The following is a 24,069-nucleotide window of genomic DNA, read 5'->3' on the forward strand; positions in this document are numbered from 1 at the left end:
GTGCTGAAGTTCTGATCTGTAAAAAGTCTGGTGAATAAGATGATGCCAGGTATCGTGTTGTTTCTTTCTACGCCTTGGGGTTCTTCTGACAAACCTCACTGACAGCTCTAGTGACCTCGAGTTTCCCTGGTGAGACTCAAGCATCAAGTGGCTGACTAGACTCGTGAATGAGTCTTTGTTTAAGTAGTCGCAGATTCATGCTGCAGGGAGGGCACAGTCCTGCCCAACATTTGCCATTTAAACCTCCCTTGGCTGAGATTTAGAACTTGGCTGGAACACTTTATTCATCATACAACTTGGTTTCAAAGGATTACTTTTTACAAATTCAGAAAACATGTACACACACACCAAGTAAAACAAATCAAACATTTCATGTACAACCTGATTTTCTCCCTCCACAAGTTGTGTTCTCACTTTGGGAAAGGATGCAATTAGCAGAGTGGGTGTTTTCAACAAGACCTTTGATTAAAAACCAATTATACTTTTATCATTTGTTACATAATGCAGTGTTAGTTCCATTTGGAATCTAGTAAGAACTAAGACATTTGCTTGGAAAAAGTGAGTAGTTTATTTTCAGAGAATTTTCTCAAAGAAAAAATAACTGGGATTCTACTGAATCTGTTTTTTTTTTTTTAAAGCACCTCGTAGTAAAAAAAAATCTCTTAATCTAAACTACAGTAATTAATTTATTTTAAAAAATAATGCTGCCGGGCTGGGCTTGGTGGCTCATGCCTGTAATCCCAGCAGCTCAGGAGCCTGGGACAGGAGGATCGAGAGTTCAAAGCCAGCCTCAGCGACTTCGAGGCACTAAGCAATTTAGTGAGACCCTGTCTCTAAATAAAATACAAAATAGGACTGGGGATGTGGCTCAGTAGTTGAGTGCCCCTGAGTTCAATCCCTGGTACTATTACTAATAATAATAATAATGCTGCCTGGAGTGGTTGCATATACCTGCAATCCCAATAGCTGGGAGGCTAGGGCAGGAGGATTGAAAGTTGGGAGGCAGCCTCAGCAATTTAGCAAGACTGTGAGACCCTGTCTCAAAATGAAAAATAAAAAGGGCTGGGGATGCACTTCAGTGGTAAACTCTCCTGGGTTCAATCTCCGGTACCAAAAGAAAAAAAAAAAAAAAAAAAGGCAAAACCTAACATTTTTGGAAGTTCCATGAAACCCCGTGTAACACTAACGTGTTACAGAACTCAGGGTTGAACGAGACTTCTGAGGTCACTTGGTCCATCCTTCCAGGGAGCGGAACTGTCCCCGGCATTGTTTTCTCCGGCACTTTCTCTAGTCCCATGGAAGGTCTGATGTTGGCAGCAGGTCCACCCTGGCCCCTGGAGCCCTACCTCCACTAGTTTGTTCTGCATGCCAATGTGGCCAGCTCACAAGGCCATGGCGAACTTGCGGTTTTTCTGTTCCTGCTTGTCCGTCTGAGACATATGTATCCCACGGGAATGCCTTGACCTTTTCTGGTCTGATGGACTTATTGTTAAGGGAGGTTTCGGTACCTGACAATAATAGATGTTGAAACTAAATTTCTCCCCCGTCCCTCCTGCTTTTGGGTAGTTTTCCACTTCTGCTGCTTGGGGTATAAAAAAAGTGTGTTAGCAATAAAGAGTATTGACTCCTGGATGAAGAACCTTGGTGTCCTGTGTGTCTTTTAACCTCGCCGTCCCTCGCCGGACTCGGCTCCCTTGGCCGGACGCGGCAATTGGAGGTTCCCACCGAGATCCGGAAAGCAGGGGTAAGCGGACGGGGCTCACCTTCTAAGAAAGAAGGGGGAGGATTGGTTTAAAGATAATTTAAAGAGACAGGGTACGTACCATGGGTAACTCAACAGCGAAGGTTCGTCTGGCCAACGAACTAAAAGAGCTGTTAAATACACAAGGAACAGGAATAAAAACTAAGACTGCAACCGAATTCGTTGAAATTATTGCCCAGGCTTGTCCTTGGTTTCTGACAGGAGGATTTCTTAATAATAGTGACTGGGACCTGGTGAGGCATGACCTTCAGAAATTATTGAGGGACCGGGGCTCGGACAGTGTCCCAGTTGCCACCTTTTCCTTATGGAGGTTGGTAAAGGATGCTTTATTAACAGATAAAGTAAAGATCAAGGATCAGCTTGCTGAATGTGAACAGGCCCTTAATCAGGTGCAGGAAGAGCAAATGGCAGAATCCTTAAAGGATGAGGGTCCTCTTGAGGACTCGGGCTCGGGGGGTAGGAAACGCCTCCAGATTTCTAAGCCCAAAAATGATCCTGAGGACCTCAGTTCTCTCTCTGAGGAAGAGGAGGGATTAGAAAGGGAGATAGAGGAATTAGAACATCGCCTTAAAAGGGCAAATGTGAGGGTGCCTAGGGCCCCCTCAATTGCCGCACCTCCTCCCTATAATCCTGATTGGAATGAGGACGCCCCTACTAGACGGGCGGGGGTCCACTGGGGTTCTAGAGCGGCTCAGGTTTTTCCAATGATTGAAAACGCCGATGCTGATGGACAGCCGGCCAGAGCCCATGTCCCCCTAGCCTTCAAGGACATAAAACAGCTTAAGGAGGCGGTCATTAATTATGGACCTCATGCCCCTTTCACATTGACCCTCTTCGAGTCCTTCTCAGCCAGTCAACTAATACCTAATGATTGGCAGCAACTTTGCAGGGCTGTGTTATCTGGAGGGGATTTCTTATTGTGGAAAAGTGAATATCATGAAAGGTGCCGCGAGCTGGCTCAGATTAACCTGAATGCGGGCCATCAACGGCGAAATGCTGAAATGTTAACAGGAACTGGGCAGTATGCCACCATAGGCCAACAAATTAATTACGACCCAGGTGTTTATGCTCAAATAGCCTCAGCTGCAGTCCATGCCTGGAAAGCCCTGCCCGTTTCTAAGACTGAAGCAAAAATTTCCAAGATCTCTCAAGGGCCCTCTGAACCTTATTCGGACTTTATAGCCCACCTAATGCAGGCGGCTGGAAAAATATTCCCTAATCTAGAACAGGCTATGCCACTTATTAGACAACTGGCATATGAAAACGCTAACACTTACTGCCAAAATGCTATTAAGTCCTCCCGGGCCAAAAGTATAGATGACATGATTCGAGCATGCAAAGATATAGATGGGCCTCATATTACTGGTCAGGTTTTGGCTGCTGCCCTTAAGACTGGAATGCAAAAATCTGATAACAGGGGAACCCGCTCTAAGGGGTGTTTTAAGTGTGGGAAAGAGGGACATATAAGGAGAAACTGCCCGGAAAGGAGCGAGGGTGCTGGCAGAGGGATGCCTGGAATTTGTCCTAGATGTCATAAAGGAAATCATTGGAGCAGTGAGTGCAGGTCAAAATTTGACATCCAGGGTAACCCAATACCGTCGGGAAACGGGAGCAGGGGCCCGCCCCGGGCCCCGGAAGCCAAAGTGTACGGGGCAGTGCAGGGACAGAACAGTGCCCCAGGGAGTGGGCGTCTCCGCCGCCTCCCACTGACCAACCCCTTTCTATCTGGGAACTCCCCAGGGGAACACCAGGAAGCGCAGGACTGGACCTCAGTTCCACCTCCCGAGCGGTATTAACTCCCCAAATGGGACCTCAGACGCTGCCTACTGGGGTTTTTGGACCCCTGCCAGAGGGGACGGTGGGACTAGTGTTGGGACGAGGTAGCGCAACTCAGTGGGGCTTGAAGATTCTTACGGGGGTTGTTGATGCTGATTATCAGGGAGAAATAAAAATAGTAGTAGAAGCTACCCAAGGAATTGTTATTCTTCCCCCCGGGGAGCGTATAGCTCAATTGCTGCTGCTACCCTTAGCTTCCATTCCTGGGCACGCCCTCCGTGGGTCCCGGGGCGACGGCAGCTTTGGCTCCACTGGAACTCCCCAGGCCTTTTGGGTAGCTCATTTGGATTCGCGTCCCAACCTGACCATTGAGATACAGGACAAGGCTTTCAAGGGAATACTAGATACGGGGGCGGATGTCTCTGTCATTTCTGAAAAACAATGGCCACCTGCCTGGCCCCTCCAGAGTCCCTCGGCCATATTACAGGGGATAGGACAAACCCGACCAAAAAGAAGTGCTTCCTTTTTAAAATGGAGAGATGGCGAAGGACATAGTGGCCATTTCCAGCCTTATGTGGTGACTGGACTCCCCACGAATCTTTGGGGGAGGGACTTGCTTCATCAAATGGGGGCTATTCTTACTACCCAGACTTTAAAAGGAAATAATAACTTTGTTAATGATGCAATGCTAGACATGGGGTGGATCCCTGGAAGGGGACTAGGAAAGAGACATGAGGGCAGAATATCACCTGTGGATCCAGCGGAACAGGTTACCCGGCAGGGAAGAGACCGGAGAGGACTGGGAAATTTATCCTAGGGGCCACTGAAGTGCGGCCACCTCCACTGTCCATTACTTGGTTATCAGATGACCCTGTGTGGGTAGAACAGTGGCCCCTAACTAAGGACAAATTACAGGCCGCTTCCCTATTAGTTCAAGACCAGCTTAAGTTAGGACATGTGGTGCCCTCTACCTCCCCTTGGAATACCCCTATTTTTGTTATACAAAAGGGGTCTGGGAAGTGGAGACTTCTTCAGGACCTACGGGCTATTAATAAAACTATGCAACACATGGGACCCTTACAGCCAGGGCTACCCTTTCCTACTGCGATCCCAAAGGATTGGCATCTTATTGTCATAGATTTAAAAGATTGTTTCTTCTCTATCCCCTTAGACCCACGAGACCGAAAGCGTTTTGCTTTCTCCTTGCCTTCAACAAACTTTAGGGAACCTTACCAACGGTATGAATGGACCGTCCTACCTCAAGGGATGACTAATAGTCCTACAATGTGCCAATATTTTGTAGCTGAGGTTTTACGACCCTTTCGACAGCAGTTCCCACAGCTCTACCTCATTCATTATATGGATGACATCTTACTGGCAGGGCCCAAGAAAGAAAGGCTTCTTCAATCTTATGAAGTCCTCCAATCCCTTCTAAAAGGGGCAGGGCTGGTCATAGCACCCGAAAAGGTGCAGTTTCAACACCCTTACAATTATTTGGGATACATCATTAATAACATAGGAATCTTTCCCCAGAGACCCCAGTTCCAGATAAATCAGCTCAAAACTTTACATCAGTGGCAGACATTCCTCGGAGAAATACAGTGGCTGCGCCCGTCCTTTCATATTCCAACTGGAGAGCTCAAACCCCTGTATGACCTCTTGCGAGGAGATCCTTCTCCTACGTCGTGTAGAGTACCTACACCAGAAGCCTTACGAGCACTGAGGCTAATAGAAGAGGCTCTGCAGGACATGCAGATTACACAGATAGATTATTCTCTGCCCTTGTCATTTATAGTTCTACCTTCTAAAATTACTCCCACAGGAGTGTTCTGGCAAACGGGTCCCATTTATTGGGTCCACTTGCCGGCTTCTAACCCCCGGGTATTGACTCCCTTTTATGAGCTAGTTATTAACTTAATTTGGAAGGCTAAATATTTGGGTGATGCATTGTTTGGAAAAACCTTTGACATACTTATTCAACCTTACACTCAAGATATGATACACAAGTTACAACAAGAACATGACCTTTGGTGTCTTTTCCTGTGCAGCTTTAAGGGTCAGATTGATAATCACTTCCCTAAACATAGACTTTTGGAGGGCTTTAAAAGGTGTCCCATTATCTTCCCAAAGATTATGAAAAGGGAACCTATTCCAAAGGCCCAAACTGTATATACAGATGGGGCCAAAAATGGATTTGCCGTCGTTTTTGATGGATCTCAAATTCTCCGACAACCTGTGTCAGGTCAGTCGGCCCAAAAGGCGGAAGTTGAAGCTTTAATCATAGCTCTCAAAGTCTATAGTTCTATTCCTCTTAATGTATATACTGACAGCTTGTATGTAGCCAATCTGGCTCTAGTCATAGAAACAGCATCATATATTGGAAAGCAATCCACCATCACAGAACAACTACAGGTAGTACAGCTTCTCATTTGGGCTAGACGAGATCCTTTATACATTGGCCACATCCGAAGCCATTCAGGGCTCCCTGGACCTTTGTCAGAGGGCAACGCAAAAGCAGACGCTGCTACTCATGCTGTTGGCCTTTCCTGTGTGACGACCGAATATGATAAGGCCTTACAATTCCATAACAAATTTCATTTAAATGCACAGTCTTTACGCTTCCACACAGGATGTTCACGAGACCAAGCTTTACAAATTGTCTCATTATGTCCAACCTGTGCACCATTTATTCATTCTCCTTCCCTTGGGGTTAATCCAAGAGGATTACAACCTAATGATGTCTGGCAAACTGATGTTACACACTTCCCTAGCTTTGGTAAGCTCTCCTTTATACATGTTTCCACTGACACATATTCTGGCTTCATTTTTGCCACCTTACATACTGGAGAGAAGGCTAAGGACGTAATCAGTCATCTTCTAAAAGCCTTTTCCTCCATGGGCACCCCACGATGCCTCAAAACCGATAATGGTCCCGCATATGTAAGCCAGGCGGTTCAACGGTTTTGCACCCAATGGGAAATTAATCATAAGACTGGAATCCCTTATAATCCACAGGGACAGGCTATCGTGGAACGAGCCCATCAACATTTAAAAACTTATTTGCAAAAAACAAAAGAGGGGGAGATATACCGGAATTGTCAGGGACCACAAGCACTTCTAAGCATAACCTTATTTACTTTAAATTTTTTACTCACTGACACTGGAGGGCGCACGGCTGCACAACGCCACTTTTCCCCTCCCACTGTACAAGATGCTCAAATAAGGTGGAAAGATTTATCCACCGGAAAGTGGCAACCCCCAGCTCCACTCTTAGCTAGAGTGAGGGGAGCTGTATGTGTTTTTCCCCCAGGAACTGAGAAGCCCATTTGGATCCCGGAGCGCTGCACCAGACCGGTGAATGAAAATTCAAGACAAAATGAAGTTCCCAAGATGGCTGATCCTGCCGCTGTTGTTCTCACCCCTTCAAGTGAGTGCCGAGACACACCTCATGAGCTGGACCCCGCTTGTGGCATTCCTTCTGGACAGGTTTGCTGAAGGAGGGCTTGACCCCCCACCTGGGAATATTCATGAATATCTTTTTGGAGCCCCTTGTGAGTGTAAGGGAGGGCCCCGGCACTCGGCCCCCTCTGGTTATATCCAGAGCATTGATTGTGGGACTAAAGTAGCCTATATGGCGGCTGAACTCAATCAAAACATCGGAGGATTTGAGCAACCAAAATGGGTATGTGTTAATAAGCCCGGACTTGTTGTCCCTAATCCGACCGAGACTCTTGGAAGCTGTTCTGCCACTTGTCATTACACCCCGGCAATGCACATCTCCTGTTATACATCGGCCTCAATTTGTGTTAATAATCAAGGAAAACAGTATTTTGAGGCCATCCTAACTAACACCCGTGGAGAATGGGGGACCACTTATAATTATATTCCTTTTCTTGGTGACCGGGGAGGGGAAGGCATCACGACTCGGTTAACGGAGGCGGGATGTGAGGGCGTCGTGGGTAAACCTTCCTGCTGGCCCATGCAGGCCCCCATCGGAGTCTCTGATGGAGGGGGACCCACTGATGCTATCAAACACCTTCAGGTGATTAAGCTTTTAAAGCCGGAGATCCCTAAGCCTACATACCACCCCTTGATATTGCCCAAATCCCAGCTTCCTGATTTAGATGCCAATACATTAGATATCCTAGAAACTACCTTTTCTTTACTTAACAGTTCCAATCCTACCCTTGCTGGTGATTGCTGGCTCTGCATGACGGCAGGTGCAGTCATGCCATTGGCGGTTCCCATCAATTATACCATTGATGATGACAACACATGTCAATCTGGGCTACCCTTTAAGGTGCAGCCTCTAGGTGGTTTTATGTCATGCCTTCTGGGCATGATGCAAAATAATACCTATGATGTTGATGTTGGAGTCTCTTCCTTTGGAAACTGCTCATTAGTAAAGAATTACTCCTCACCTACTCCGCCCATTTGTCCCCCTAATGGTACAGTTTTTATGTGTGGTGGAAATTTAGCTTTTCCCAGGCTCCCAGCAAATTGGACTGGTGGTTGCGTTCTGGCATTACTGCTTCCTGATATCACGATTATCTCAGGAGATGAACCCCTACCCATTCCTAGCCTAGACATCTTAGTTAGAAGACACAAGAGAGCTGTGCAGGCCTTACCACTCCTTGTTGGCCTTGGAATAACCGCTGCTGTGGGTACAGGCACGGCGGGATTGGGTACGGCTATACATTCTTACCGCCGCCTATCTCAACAGCTTATAGATGATGTGCAAACCCTGTCGGGAACCATTAAAGACTTACAAGACCAGATAGACTCTCTAGCAGAAGTAGTTCTTCAGAACAGGCGGGGTTTAGACTTGCTTACTGCCAATCAAGGGGGAATTTGTTTAGCCCTTGGGGAGAGGTGCTGTTTTTATGCTAACAAATCTGGCATAGTTCGCACAAAAATTAAACAACTCCAAGAAGACCTAGAAAAAAGGAGGAGGGAATTATTTGAGAACCCTCTCTGGACTGGACTTAATGGATTTTTGCCTTATCTTCTTCCCTTATTGGGACCATTGTTAGGCCTCCTTCTAGTAGTGGCAGTAGGACCCTGCATTGTAAATAAGATAGTACAATTCATTAAAGATCAAATTAATATCTTAGCCTCTAAGCCGATACAGGTTCACTATCAACGCTTAAAGATGGATGATCGCCTCTCTGAAATATACTTCAGACCGATCCGAAGATGAGTGTCCTCCTTAAAAGAAGAACTCCTGCCATATCTTTTCTCTATGCATACCTCTCCCTCTTGCTTTCCTGTACTAGGATCTTTGCTGTCTAATCTCTCGGTCCAATCACATCTGCCATTCGGCGGTGACGGTCGTGGGTCCCGTAGGTGGAGACGGTTAAGCGTTCACCGCAATAATGTCTTGATAGGTCATAACACCTTGAGCTGATCTTGTAGTACCCAGTGACGGGCAACTTTCACGCTTGTTGTGCGACCTAAGACAGGGAATCGGGGCCTTCCCAGAGACGGGTAAGCATCGCAAGGGCTGTGAACGACCTAAGACAGGGGCTACTTGATTCCCACTGGCATGCAAAAAACAAAAGAGGGGGACTTGTTGGCAGCAGGTCCACCCTGGCCCCTGGAGCCCTACCTCCACTAGTTTGTTCTGCATGCCAGTGTGGCCAGCTCACAAGGCCATGGCGAACTTGCGGTTTTTCTGTTCCTGCTTGTCCGTCTGAGACATATGTATCCCACGGGAATGCCTTGACCTTTTCTGGTCTGATGGACTTATTGTTAAGGGAGGTTTCGGTACCTGACAATAATAGATGTTGAAACTAAATTTCTCCCCCCTCCCTCCTGCTTTTGGGTAGTTTTCCACTTCTGCTGCTTGGGGTATAAAAAAAGTGTGTTAGCAATAAAGGGTATTGACTCTTGGATGAAGAACCTTGGTGTCCTGTGTGTCTTTTAACCTCGCCGTCCCTCGCCGGACTCGGCTCCCTTGGCCGGACGCGGCAGTCTGAAGCAACACAATACAGTTCTTTGAGTCACAGATTTTTTTGTGACATTTCATCAGCTGGAGCGATGCTGAGTGGAAATGACTTTTTTTTAATTGAATACTACGTGTCTTTACGAAATTTAAAATCAAGGCAGTGACACTTTTTTTTAACGTTTGCATTCTATTTGGAGGTATGTTAGGCAGGTGTGCATGCCACTTTTAGACTTAGCATTAGTTCAAACTTTTACTACAGTTAGTTATTACATTTCAGGAGAGCGAGCTCTAATGGAGTCCTATTATAGCACATAATACTTTAATATTTTTTTGCTTTTTTTTTTTTTATCCTGGGTATTGAACCCATGGGCACTTTTTCACTGAGCTGCATCCCCAGCCCTTTTCATTTTTTATTTTGAGACAGGGTCTTGCTAGGTTCCTCAGGCTGCCCTTGAACTTACAATCCTCCTACTTTAGCTTCCCCAGTTGCTGGAATTATAGGTATGTGCCACCATTGAGGTTTTATTGATTTATCACCTACAATTATTCCAAGAAATGATGTCTTCTCTGCATTTACATATTTAATTGAAAATGATGAAAAATATTTCATTGACAGAAATAAATTACCTCAAGATACAGCACATACTGTAACTTGATGAATCCTAGTGAATAATTGCTGAGATATCTATTTTAAAAAGCATAAGACAATTGTTACTTGTGTGAATAACAGGTGTAAATAAACAAATTGAATTTTAATCATTTATAAATCATAAGTGTATCATTTGTCTTTTCTAAACATTATTTGAGTTTAAAGTAGAATGGACAATTCTGTAATCAATTTCACAACATCAGTGCAAACTTCTTGAAAAGCATAACAAGTAGCTTTTCCTTTTGGGTTTTCAGCTCTTCATCCCATCTGTCAGCAAATTTTCTTCTTGGCAAAATTTATTTAGGGTTTGTGAGTCCATTCTTTTTGTTCGTTAATAAAAATCAGGTATATAATTTGATTTCTTATGTAACTGCTTTACAATATAGTTGATTTTAAATATTCCCTAAAGCAGGACTCTTTAATTGCTGTTTCTAGAAAAGATCATTGAATCTGGGTGGTGCTCACCCACAATGGATACAAAAGTGAGCAAAGAACCTGCTGCAGGCATGAGAGTTTTGATGTTGACTGTTCTTAAAGGCCCATGTGTGAACTTGATCTCCAGGAGGTCTGTTAGGAGGTAGTAAAGAAAGGCTTTGTAGAAGTTTCTTCAGATCATTGGGGGCATGCCCTTGAAGGGAATTGTGGGACCCTCCACATCTTCCTCTACTCTTTACTTTCCATCTTGTGATCAGGTAAGTGGTTTTGCCCTATCACACACATACTCCCTCCATAATATGCTGCTCCACCCAGGCCCAAAGGAACAAGGCCGATCACTCATGAACTGGAACCTCTAAGACTGTGAATTAAGATAAACCTTTGTAAGTTCTCTTTATAAGTTGATTAAGTCCAGTACTTTGTTATAGTAACAAAAAACACAGATGGGTTGGGAAGAGGGGGTGGAGTATTTAAGTTATCACAAATAAATCTGCATCACGGAAGTGACTTTGAAAGGAGATATGTAATCATCAAAACTATTTCTTTGGGGTATAAACAGAGGAGTGGGATAGCTGGATCAATTGGTGGTTTTATTCCAAGTTTTCTAAGGAATTTCCATACTGATTTCCAGAGTGGTTGCACCAATTTGCAAAATAATGAAATATGTCATTTGCAGGTAAATGAATGGAGTTGGAGAATATCATTCGAATTGAAATAAGCCAAATCCCCCCAAAACAAAGGACAAATGATCCACAGTGGTGGGGCGGGGGATGGGGGGATGAGAAGAATGGAGGAATTTTGGATTGGGCAGAGAGGAGTGAAGAGAGGGGAGGGGGCGTAGGGGTGGGAAGGATGGTGGAATGAGATGGACATTACTACCCTATGTACATGTATAATTGTACATGTCATGTACAGCCAGAGAAATGAGAAGTTGTGCTCCATTTGTGTACAATGAGTTGAAATGCATTCTGATATCAAGTATAATGAATTAGAACAAATTAGAAGACAGTTTTCTTTTTACAAAAAAAATCCAGAGTAATTGACACCATTTTTTTTTTTTAAGCTGGAGATCAAATCCGAGACCTCATACATGCTAGGCATGTACTCTACCACTGAGGTACACCTGCAACCTAAATGCAGCTCTTTTTATTGTTATCTGATTGGGAGGAGGAAAGAGAGAGAGGGAGAAGGAGAATGGGAACAAGGATAAGGACAGAAAGGCAGAGAGGTGAAAATGTCACGGAGGGCCGGATGCAGGGCATATACCTGTAATCCTAGAGACTGCAGACTGAAGCAGGAAAATCATGAATTTGAGACCAGACTGGGCAATTTAGCCAGACCCTCTCTCAAAATGAAATGAAGGGGAGGGAATAAAATGAAATATGGTTGGGGATGAAATTCAGTTGGTATAATATTTGCCTAACATGTAGAAAACCCTGGGTTCAACCCCCAGTACCAAAAAAATAAAATAAAATAAAAAATAAAAAAGGTGTTACTTAGTCAAACTAGTTAAAAATAATAGCCACAAAAGAAAATTTGTGACAGCAGAAGCTCTGAGATGTGGACAAAAACATTGTACAAAAGAAATCAAATCTTTTTTTATATATTTACCCAGAAAAGAACTAATATCAATAAAAATATTCTCAGAAAACAGCAAAAGAAAATGCAAAAATGGGAGTAGTTTAATTTCAGAGTAGAGAAAATTGATTAAACAATCAGCTTAATGGCACTCAGTCTGAAAACCATTCTTCACAATCAACATTGTTGGAATGATTCTGATTAAAATGCTTGTGTTGTTATGCTCGAATTCGGGACCCCCAAAAGACCACCAGAGACCCAAGATCAATGTAAGCAGCAAAGAGGTGTTTATTTCGAGCTAGCTCGGTCCTCCACGTGCACACACAGCAACTGGTGACGCTGAGAGGCCCCAAGCCCAGGGTTTGCAGCAGTTTTATACAGTCTTTGGAGAGGGCAGGGACTTCACATACATCATAGCAAATCATCACACACCGCGGGAAAATCAAATAACAACTCTAAAACATGATTAGCATATTCACTGGCGGGAACAAGTTGGGTAGGGGTGATTGGTCAGTACAAAAGGGGTATTCATTTGAACTGATTGGTTTAAGCCAAGAGGGGTATACGTGCTGAACTACATGGTTTCCCAACATGTTATCAACCACCATAAACTACTGGGAGGGTCATCTGGCATCCCAGGTATTTCCCTGTCTCATGCTGATTGGTGGCTGCTAGGGGGGTTGTTGTGGATCCCCACCTAGTCTGACTGAGTCAGGGACACCTGGCGCAGCAGATCTCTCCTGTTATTTGTAGATAAACAACTTAGCAGGGTGGGAATGTGCCTAGGAGTGCTCTGTGGGTTTTTCCAAGGACAAAGGTGATGTCCCTTCCTTGGACAGGCTTTGCTCTGAGGTAGAGGTTGGTTTTTCAGTGTAAGTACCTAGAATAAAACTGCTTTTTTCTTTTTGGTTGTTTTGTTTTGTGGCACTGGGGATTGAATCTAGGGGTGCTCTACCACTGAGATACACCCCAAACCCTTTTTATTTTATTGTGAGACAGTATCTCGTTTTAGTGAGACATTTATGTCCCAGGCTGTCCTTGAGCTTGTGACCTTCCTGATTCAGCCTTGGAGTAGATGGGATTGCTAGTGTGTGTCGCTGTGCCTGGCTATAAAACTATTATTGAGATCAAAATGGTGGAGCCTGGATATTCTAGAGATAAAACATTCACCACAATATCTCTATCTCTATATCTCTCTCTATATGTATCAACTTTGGGGTGGGGTTGCTCTGGAGAAAAGCCTTTTCTAAGGCTAATGTCTAAGGCAGGATCTGTTAAAGAAAACACGTACAGATCTGACTACAGAAAAACAAGTCCAACCCAAATTGCTGTAACTAACACTAAAAGAGAAATGAAAAACCAGGGGAAGTGACTGCCTTTGACAAAGGGCTGATATATTTAATATATAACATGTCTTTCTTGCTAAAGGTGAATAATGAAAAAATGAGAAACTGGTTTCATATGAAGAAGAAAAAAGCAAATAAAATTATGAATACATCTTTAACATTACTAGTTAGCAATTAAAATATAAATCAAAAAAAAAAAAAAACCCAACACATATTCTTGCCGGGTGCATACCTGTAATCCCTGTGGCTCTGGAAGCCCAGGAAAGAGGATCACAAGTTCAAAGCCAGCCTCAGCAACTCAGTGAAGGCCTAAGCAATTTAGCGAAACCCTGTCTCAAAATAAAAAATGAAAAGGGCTAGGGATGTTGTTCAATGGTCGAGCTCCCTGGGTTCAATCTCTGGTACCAAAACAACAACAACAAATGTACTCTTACACATTGCTGTTGTAAACACGAAAATGTATACAACCTATCCAGAGGGAAGTATTGCATATAAATCTAAAAACTCATAAAGATGACTCAGTAGGTTACGCTTACAAATTTATCCACATCTAAGAATAATCAGTGAGGTGGGCAAAGACACATTTAAAAAGGTATCCCTTCCAGCATTATTCATAAAAGCAAAAGCAGAATAACAAAAATATACTATAACTGAGGCTTGGTTAAAGTAAAAAAATTGATTCATTCATACAATGAAATTCTATTATTCATTAATTTAAGGTTTTAGGTGAATACTTACTGATATCAAAGAAAATTAATATTGTTATTTGAAAGAAATAGATCACAAATGGGATGTACAGGTCACCATTTTGGTACAAAACAGAAAGATATGTAAAGGATCTCTGTGGAGGATGAAGCTACTGTTGACTGTTTATTCCAGTTGTTTTTCTATATTTTCTAAGTTAAATAAGTGAATCTGAATTGTTTTCATCATTAGAAAAAAATTGTGATTTTTTTTTTTAATGTATTAAAAAACATGTTCGGTCATACCTAGAAGGTGTTCTAATTTTTTTGCTTAATATTGACGTAGGATTTCCCCAAGTTATTTAAACTGTTTTTTCTCTTTTTGATGAAAAAAAATAACATACGTAATGGCCAAGATTTGGGGACAAGCTGTAGCTACTACCAGCTCCTGTCCAGCCCACCCCCACATCTCTGCTGCCATCTGGCATTCCTACCCTCACTCTAACAAGTTAATCAGAACAGCTCGGCAGCTCATGGAAGGGAAACAATGAAACTCATTTCAAACAAAATAAAAAGTTAAATGATGTACAGAAATACAACCTATTTGGACCAGTCCCTTTATGTGAATATTAAGATGTTCACGCAAGATGTTGTGGGGGGATAACGGTTTGCTTTATACATACATCCAGACAGTTCTTAGATTTCTAATCTTACTTGCAAACAAATAAAAATTTCCTAATTTTATCTTAAAATGGTTGTTGCTATTCTGAATTGTGCTCATTTACTTTAATATGCAAACCTATTTTACAATGCAGTGAAAAAGGAGCTTAAGCAGATTTAAAATGGATTAGGAAAAGCATTAACGCATTTCTTCTATTTTTAAAGATGCCTCTTTAGTTTGGAAGTGTGAAGGGCTATCTCAGCACATTTTAATCCCCTTCACTTTTTGTTGCTTTTCTCTTCTTTCCAATTTCAGCTTTCATTTTGAATAACCTATTTTTCTTTTCTTTTTTTAATATTCATTATTTAGTTGTAGTTGGACACAATATCTTTATTTTTTATATTTTATTTTTATGAGGTACTGAGGATCGAACCCAGAGCCTTGCACATGCTAAGCAAGTGTTCTACCACTGAGCCACATCCCCAGCCCAGGAATGTAGTTTTCACATGGCATAAATTCTAAATTCCACAAAGAACATCATTTTGGATGCCACAAGCTTTTTCCTTTTCAAATTCTCAACATTAAGCTGTAATTTTTCCCTTCCAGTTTTCTCCAGAACCTTTAAATGAACAACATAAGAAACCAAACAGAAAGATACATTTCTTGGATCTAGAAAATGAGGAGGAAGATGGAGAACAGGTGAGAAAATGAAATCAGGGAAGGAAGCCTCTGTTTTGTTTCTGTTAATCAAAACTGCATGTTTGTAGTTGGAAACTACATAATTTAACTGGGATCCTAACTAAAAAGATCAAATATCACCAAAAAGTGCAGTATAGGGCCTGGGGCTGTAGCTCCGTGGTAGACTGCTTGCCCAGCACCTAGGAGGTGCTGGTTCTATCCTCAGCACCACATAAAAATAAAGATATTGTGTGTGCCTCTACAATTAAAAAAAAAAAAAAAAGTGCAGTGTAGTTTTCAAGCTATCCAAAGGTCACAATGAAAGGAGCAAAATGACCCTTTTCTGTGATCCACTCATGGATCCAAATCTATTTTGAAAGCAGTTCCACAAATGTTTTAACCCAATTCCTAACTAACATTTTAAAGGAAGACTTAATTTGTATTTTTAGAGACTAAAAAAGAAGGAAAATTTAGTCCATATATGCCATTGACTTGTTCAAATACCAACATGTTTCCATAGCAAATACGTGTACACATAATTTTTTTTTTTTGCTTTGTTTTTCTGAATGCTATTAGGAGCTGGGTTTTGTTGTTTTTGTTTGTTTGTTTGTTTTCCCCAGAAGCTAATCAGAACAAAGTCACTTAGTTCAGTTATCAGAATACTGGTGTGCAGACTTTAGAATTTTATGAAGCAACCAAGTTTCCCCGAATGAATTGGAGAGAAGTTGAATTGGAGAGAAGTGAATATGAGGTCATCAACTTTATTTTTTATCAAATGAGGATTCACCAAAATTCGACCATCATTTACAACTCCTGTTATTTCATAAGAGAAAGGACTTTTTAACGGGGGGGGGGAGCCAGGAAGGAAATAATCTCATCATAAAAAATTATCCTTTGAAGGAAAAATATTAGTTTTATTTTAAAGATTATATTTTATCAGAATGAAGTCTAATAAAAAATAATAGACCAGAATTTAGGAACCTTTGGTATCACTCATTTTTTATTCCCATATAAGCTAGTTAAGTTACACTGATATATTTCACAGCCCTAGGATGTGTGCTAATGTGATTTTTGTGGTTGTTATACCTGTTAATTCACTGATTCTTCCATTTATTCAATAAATACTTCCAGTGGTCTATTATATATTAGACATTGCCAGTGATTATAGCAGAATAAGATGATCTCTTTCCTTATACTGCACAGAAAGGATTATAATTCAAGATGAAGCATTCCCTAAGAAAGCACAAACGAGTCCAGACAGCCACAGGTGGGCCAGAGAAAGCTTCATGGAAGAGGTGCATTGAAGGTAAATACTGAATGATGAGAAGATTTCTGTAGCTTATGTCGGGCTCTCAAAGGGCTTTACAGAGGGAGATTAATAAAATTAGCCAAACCAATAATCCCTGCAGAGGATTAAGTGTGTTCAAGGTCCTGAGAATAGCTCAGCTTGCTATGTATAGGACAGTAGCAGAGAAACACAAATGGAAAGGCCACTTTGTTGAGGAACTTGAAAGTCAAGGCCAATGTTCGGATTGTATCTGGTAAGCAAGCAGTGTAGGGGAATGGAGGAATTCCTGAATTAGAAATCAGGAACCATAAATCTGAGCATCAGCTCTGCTCATTCTCATGAAGCTTTGAGGAATGCCCTTAATCTCTCTGAGCCTTCATTTGCAACCTATAAAATGAGGTTAATCTCTACGTTACACGCTATTTTGTGATTAAGTGAAATAAAATGCAGTATATGAAAGACCTGGGACAATATCAGACACATAACATGAAATCACTAAAGTTTTCTGACTGAAGATATTGGATCATCCAAATTCTGGTGACCTATAAATCCAAAAGGGAGAGAATGAGCAGCAGTGAGTGAGAAGAAATGAGACATTTTAGGGAATGGAAAAGAGTAATTGGAAGGGAGAGATAACTGAATTGCTTGGATAGGGTGGGATGAGAGAGGGAGGTCTCCAGGAGGACATATTTTAAGCAGAGAACGGTATTATTAGCAGCATTATGGAGACTGGGCCAGAGGGAAATCTGATGAGGATTTTTGTTTTGTTTTGTTTTGTTTTAATCTGGCTGAACTGAAGCGACACCCCTTTCTCCACAGAAAAGCCCTCTTCACCATGGCTGATTTTAGGACTGTCAGCAAAAGAGTCTCTGCAAAAGAGTCCAATGTAGATAAACTTCCTATTTTCATGTCACCCTGTTGACTTGGCCACTGGCCGAGAAGATACCAGCACTCCAGGTGCTGGACACCCCCTTACTAGTTTTTCACAAACGTATCCAATATAGTACTTTGAAGAAATGTGCAAACAAGGCCTCTGGCCTTGAGCTGGGCTTCACAGAGATGTCTACATTTTTAAGATAAGTTACAAATGGGCCCATAGTAACAGCTGGAAGGGGGAGGAAAGAAAGGGGAGATGAAGCTCTCCCCTTCTCAGGTGTTGTCCTTGAAGAGTTAACTTGCCCAGAACAGTGAAAGCAAAAGCTGCTTTTATGTGAACTTCTGCAGACTGTGATCTTCTGAGCCCTTCCCCTTACATGCTGGGTATAAAACTCTGAAACCCCCTGAACTTGGGGTTCAGGGGATTGATTGATTACAGCAAAGGCTGTACCCTCTGAACCTGGCTGCAGCCAAATAAAACTGTTTCCTGCTATCTTTGGTGCCTTGCCTCGTTTGTCCCTACAACAGAACTAGAGATGCTAGGACTGTACCAGAAGACAGGTTAAGGGCTGAGACACAGATGAGGGAACTGCCTGCCCAGGGACAAGAGCTGAAGCCATAAAGAAGTCACTGTGATAGCAAGGGAGGGAGGAAAGCAAGGACTGAGTCTCACCTGGGGAAGGCCAGCAAACAAAGGAGGTTGGAAGGGCAGCAGAGAGGGGACTGGAAAAGTGAGAGAGAACCAGGTACAGACAGGGGCCCTGGAACCTGAGAGGGAAGACTGTGTTCAGAACAAAGCGACACTCATAAAGACTACATGCCATGGAGGCCAAAGGAACAAGGGCTCAAAGAGTAACAAGGAGCTGTGTAATGACTTTGAGAAAATAGTTTCAGGAGTGTGGTAGGAGCAGAAGCTATGTTGCCAGGAGAGAGAGGGAAAGTGTCAGTTTAAAAAATTATTCGCTGAGGATGTGGCTCAGTGGTAGAGCGCTTTGCCTACCACTAGTGTGATTCTGGATCAAATCTCCAGGCCACCAAAGGAGGAAAAAAGTGGGGCCAGGTGCAGTGGCACATGCCTATAATCCCAGCAATTTAGGAGGCTGAGGTAGGAGTATTGCAAGTTTGAGGCCAGCCTCAGCAACTTAGTGAGACCCTGTCTCAAAATAAAAAATAAAAAGGGCTAGGGATGTGTTTTAGTGGTAAAACACTTCTGGGTTCATATCCCAGTTACCTCCCCTTCAAAAAAAGATGCAATTTAAATCAAAATTAACCAAAAGTTACCAAAGCGTATACACACACGCGCACGTGCGCGCGCGCGCATGTATGTGTGTGTGTGTGTGTATGGGGTGTCTCTCATCTACTCTAGTTTCTTGGGTATCTTTCTGAGAATATCCAAGATTTCTCATGAATATTTGTTTTTTAACACCATAAGAAATTCTTTTTACTTGACCCTTTGATATCTTGAGATCTTTCTGTATGATGTAATGGATCCCTACGTTCTACCTCATTTATTTGGTCAGTCCTCTTCTATTGGTGGACATTTGAGTTGTTTCCATTAAGTTGATAAAATGAACAAAATCTTCTTGGTTGACTAGGAGACAGTCTAGAACTGTGTTGACCTTCTTATATTTTGTTGACGTGTTGACTCAATGCAGTAGGACTTCTGTATTTACTGACAAATAGCTGTATCTGTCCCTTCTGTCTAGAGTCCTTCTCTTTTTGCTTTGGTCTCTGCCTTCACTGGAGGATCCTTCTTCCTGTTCTGCAACTTCCCCTGGCCTTTCTGCATGATCCCATCATGAGGCTTTCTGGAAATTAAAAAAAATGTAACTCCAGCTCAAAAAGGATTTAAATCTTAAATGCTAGGCGTCTGACTGATTTAACCTTCAGTTTTAATGTGGTAAAATATGTAGAAGCCATCTTCTTGTCATAGACTGTTGGCATTGGAGGTGCCTTAGAAATTGCTTAGTTCTACCTAGCAGTGGAAATCTGAGGGCAGAAAAGTGGCATGATTTCTCTCAAATCACATGTCAGGAATAAAGAATAGCACTGGTGTCCATTCTGTTCTCTCCCAATTGTCTTATCTGCCTTCAATGGTGTTTAAAAATGATGGAAGCTTTGTCCATTACTGGAAGCTAAGGGAGCTTGGTTTGAGCAAGGAATAAATATAGAAAAAATATCTTAGGGACCTGGGAAAATTCCTGTGCTGTTCCTGGGAACCTGAGGGCCACATTTCTCCATCCAGTGCAGACGTTGACTCACAGAGTGACTCTGGGAAGTTATGTGGCCTCTTTGTGCTTCACTCGTTCCAGCCACGCACTCTGGCATCCTAGCACACAGGCCTTGCTGGAACGGCTGTGAAGGTTGATGAGGTAACCCTTATAAAAACCTGTCAGCTCTTAGGATGAAAGCTACACTGTGTTTAGAAGATAGACTGGGAGATGCTCAGCACAGGCTCTGCTATCTCACATTGGTTTATGAGGTGCTGCTACACGTCACTCAACTACACCCCTTATTGTCACCAGTTAGCTAAGCATTCCCTACCTCCGAGTCCTAGCTTGGCCTTTCTTTTTTCCTTCCTTCTTTCCTTCCCCTGACCCTCCTTCCTGTAATGCTGTGGATCTAACCCAGGCCTTCTGCATGTTAAGAGCTCTACCCTTCAGATACCCTATCTCCCCCTGTTCTTTACCTGGTTGATTCAAAGTTTACTTATTCTGGTTCCTCCTACTTTTGAAATAACATAAGGTCTTTACTTACTTAAGTGCTTTGCCCTGTGATTTTTTTCCATCTACCAAATGAGGATAATAATAAGACTGGAGTGAGGATTAAATAAGTTGATATATGTACAATACAGCCTGGTACATAGCAAAAGCTCTGTACCAGTTGCTATTAGTGCAACCGACTGAAAGTGGATGATAGGATATGTATACACACTTCTACTTAAGATAAATCTACTTAAGCAGTCTTGCGGCAGAGCTCCCTGGTTTAGTATTTCTTTGCTTCTGATGGGATACACCAAAGATTTCTATAGGCAAAATTACAAGGTACAAGGCTTCTAGCCTCTGGAGATGTGACAATGAAGGAAAACTGGGCTGCTTAGGCCAAGGATCTCCAAATTTTATTTGCTTCTTTGAGCTGTCCTGTTCAATATTGCATCCTCCGCACTTGGGTTCTCAATCAATACTAGCAGATGAATGGATGAGTGAATTTATGAATTTACCTTAAGACAGAAATGGAGGAAGGCGATAAGGAAGGAGGTCTGGCTGACGTTTTAGAATTTCCAGATGAAAGGAGAGAAATACTTTTCAAACAGAGAGGAGTGTTGTGGGTATAGCTGATGCCCTACGGATGGACAAGACCCTAGGTCTGGATATAAAAAGTAGAGGGACAGCTGTGCAGTCGGGCAAGCAGGACCAAAGAATCATTGGGTTTTGTTTTTGTTTTGAACAAAGTCACTATCTTAAGGAGGCAGTAGAGAGCATTTCTTTTTAACAGCGACAGTCCACAGAGATTTCCAGTTTTTCAAAGGATCATTCTGAAGGTGTCACAAAGAACACCCTATTAGAGTGTCTGCCTCTCTGAAAACAAATCCTTCTTCTTTGTCCTCAGGGTGTTTCCCTGTTAATAACAGCCTCCTACTATGACCCCAAGTTGTTTCACAGTCTCTCTGAAAGTAAAAGCTTCTCATTGTTTTGATACCTTTCCCCCCACTCCCATTCCCCAAATCCTTTCAAGTTAGGGTCAGAGTAATGCCATCCCTACTAAAGTGTCACCCTTGAATCAAGGGACAAATCAGAGCAATGGCCTTTTTTTTTTTTTCTTGCTCTTCCTCATCTTGTTTATTTAGGTTGAAAGAATTTTCAATGGAATTCAACAAGCATTTATCCAGCACCGACTCTGGGCAAAGCACTAGATCACATTCAACATAAAGGTGACTAGGCGTGGTTTCTGGTCTTGAGAATCTTGTATTTACTGAAAGATCATTATAATGACAGGTAAAATGTGTCAGTATCTCTCTTCAACCTTTCTGGACTACAGGTTTCTCTTTTAAATATATCTAAACGTATGATATATTCACATTGAGTTTTTCTTAATTTGATTTGTGTGCTCTAGAATTCAGTTGAGGTTGAATTTGAGAACATTAAATTTAACAGTAGCCTCCAAGAAACATTCCCAATCCCTCCACCTATATGTTCTCATTGCACTTTGTATCTGTTATAGACTTAACACTTTTACTTTGTGTCATATTTATTTAAGTATATGTCAGATTCCATGTAATCTGAGGACAGAATACCATGTTGAATTTGCAGCTAGACTCTGATACCAATCAACCATGAAATCTTGGTTAGGCCACATAATCTCTATGATCCTCAGTTCTGCATCTAGAACTGGAAGATAAGAAGGCCTGTGTCACAGAATGGATGTGGAAATCAAATAGTTATCATATGAATGTGCCTTGAGAACTATTATCTATATGCTAATCCTATCATCCCTTATGTGAACTAGCAAAGAGCATTTACATGAGAAAAACTCTATTAATATTAATTAAATTACTGAAAAATTATATCAACACCCCACTCTCCTGTGGCATATTATTATTCTCATGACATTCTTTCCCTACCCTACATTGTTATCAACGCTTATCTGCAGAGCCTTGCTAGTTTCAGGGAGGAGTGTTTGTAAAGATTAAGCAGAATCAAAGAAGCCAGTTTACTGGTGCAACTGCCCTTTTAGATAGTAGGCTCCAAAGCCTCTCCCCTCTTGTGCCTTGCTTCTATCATAATGACTGATGATAATAGGGAGGTTCTAGCAGTACAGAGTATGGGCTTTGAAGTAAGATAGTTCTGGGTTCAAATTTTAAGTCTGCCTTTACTAACTGTGCAACATAGGAAATCTAAAATTTCCCCCAAGAGTTAGTTTTCTGATCTGCAAAATGAAGATAACACAGAATTCTACAATAATTAAAATTAGATAATATGTTAAAACGAGATATGAAAAAAATCACTAAATTTTTACTAAAGTAAGCTCAATAAGTGCTAATTATGGTACCATTTACCTTTGGCCCTAAATATTAATTGAGCAACTACCACAGGCTGGTCAACATGTAGATGCTGGAGATGAACCATGTCATATCATTAAAGGCAAAGACAAAGAAGTAATTGATGATTGGCTAACAGTATGAGAAATGTCATGGCATACATAAGAACAGGGTGTTCTGGGAACAAAGGGGAGGCACGTGACAGTCCCCACTGGGAAGTTGTCAGTAGCTATCAGGGCAGGCTTCCTAGAGGGAGTGACTACTGTGGAGAGACTTGGAGATTAAGGAGGCAGTAAGCTAGGTGGACAGAGGGCCTACAATGAGTAAGGACACACAGATCTGAGAAAGCAAGCCCTCTTGGGAAAATGGAGAGGGGTCTGATGAAGTGAAGCTATAAAGCCTTTAGATTTCAGATCCCGAGAGGTATCAGTTTACTTTGTGAAAGGATTTATCTGATGGATGTATGCCTTCTCTTAGAACGTTCCAGTGTGGAGCACCAAGTTAAGAAAGTATCTTGACATCATGAAATTCCTATAGCTTTGGAGCCTCAAACCTGATTTTCAGACTTGTTTAAGCCCTTAGGATGACTTAACTCACTTCATCTCTCCATAATGTCGTGGTCAACCAGCGATAATACACACCCCTTACTGTTACTGTGAGGACTACATGGGACTGTGCAGGTCAAGTTCGCAGTAAAGTGCATTCCACAAAATAAGCATTTTAAATAAACATCAGTTCTTTTGGTTGAACCACCAGAGAATATACAGGCTATGGCTAGGCCTACTCTCTCCTTTTTTCCTTCCCTTTCCTGTTTCGTAGTGTAAGTGGAGCAGCCAGAAGCCAGAGACTCAGAGGACGTCCACCCCAGCGAGAACTCCTAAGTGATGATTAAAAGGCAGCCGCCAGAGTCCGGGCGCGGGCCGGGAGCGAGGCTGGGCATGCTCAGTGTGCGGGGCGGCGGGCCGGGAGCCGCCGCGGCCGGAGGGAAGCGGGCGGGGGCCCGAGCAGCGCCACGGGCGCATGCTCAGTCTCCGCATCTGCTCTCTCCATCCAGTGCCGCAGCCGGAAACCGCAGCGGCGGCGGCGGCGGCTGAGGGGGAGCACCCTAGTCCGGCGGCAAGAGGAGGGGGAAAAAATACGAGGACATAACTGATAAGGCAGGAATCGAGAGCTAGGGGTTGGCGGCCTCTTCCAGGCCACCGCCTTGGCCGTCAGCAGGGAGGAAGCGCCGGGAGGCGACGGTGGCAGGAGAAGGAGGAGACGGCGACGGGAAGGGAGCTGAGGAGGGGACGGGCCGCCGGCGGCCTGGGCGCCGCAGTGATTTTGACGTTTTCCTCTGCTCGGTCTCCCGC

The 24,069-nt window shown here is 42.7% G+C and overlaps 2 protein-coding genes across 2 annotated transcripts in view; one reads left to right on the forward strand and one right to left on the reverse strand.

Moving 5' to 3' along the window:
• Window positions 1–24,069, reverse strand: part of Ddx59 (DEAD-box helicase 59) — a 103,576-nt gene that overhangs the window by 78,159 nt on the left and 1,348 nt on the right. The window lies entirely within an intron of this gene.
• Window positions 7,041–9,086, forward strand: LOC107140646 (syncytin-1-like). The gene is made up of 2 exons (XM_048809615.1): window positions 7,041–7,725; window positions 8,266–9,086. The coding sequence occupies exons 1-2, from the start codon at window positions 7,170–7,172 to the stop codon at window positions 8,736–8,738; spliced, it is 1,029 nt and encodes a 342-aa protein (XP_048665572.1). The 5' UTR covers window positions 7,041–7,169; the 3' UTR covers window positions 8,739–9,086.

The sequence above is a fragment of the Marmota marmota genome, unplaced genomic scaffold (genome assembly GCF_001458135.2).
Source record: "Marmota marmota marmota unplaced genomic scaffold, marMar, whole genome shotgun sequence".
NCBI lineage: Eukaryota > Metazoa > Chordata > Mammalia > Rodentia > Sciuridae > Marmota > Marmota marmota.

What these genes read in the sequence shown, in the direction of transcription:
- LOC107140646 (XM_048809615.1), top strand. Translation starts at nt 7,170, where the DNA reads ATGGCGGCTGAACTCAATCAAAACATCGGAGGATTTGAGCAACCAAAA. An exon ending in TAACAGTTCCAATCCTACCC is followed by an intron (nt 7,726 to 8,265) that starts TTGCTGGTGATT and finishes CTCAACAGCTTA; the next exon opens with TAGATGATGTGCAAACCCTG.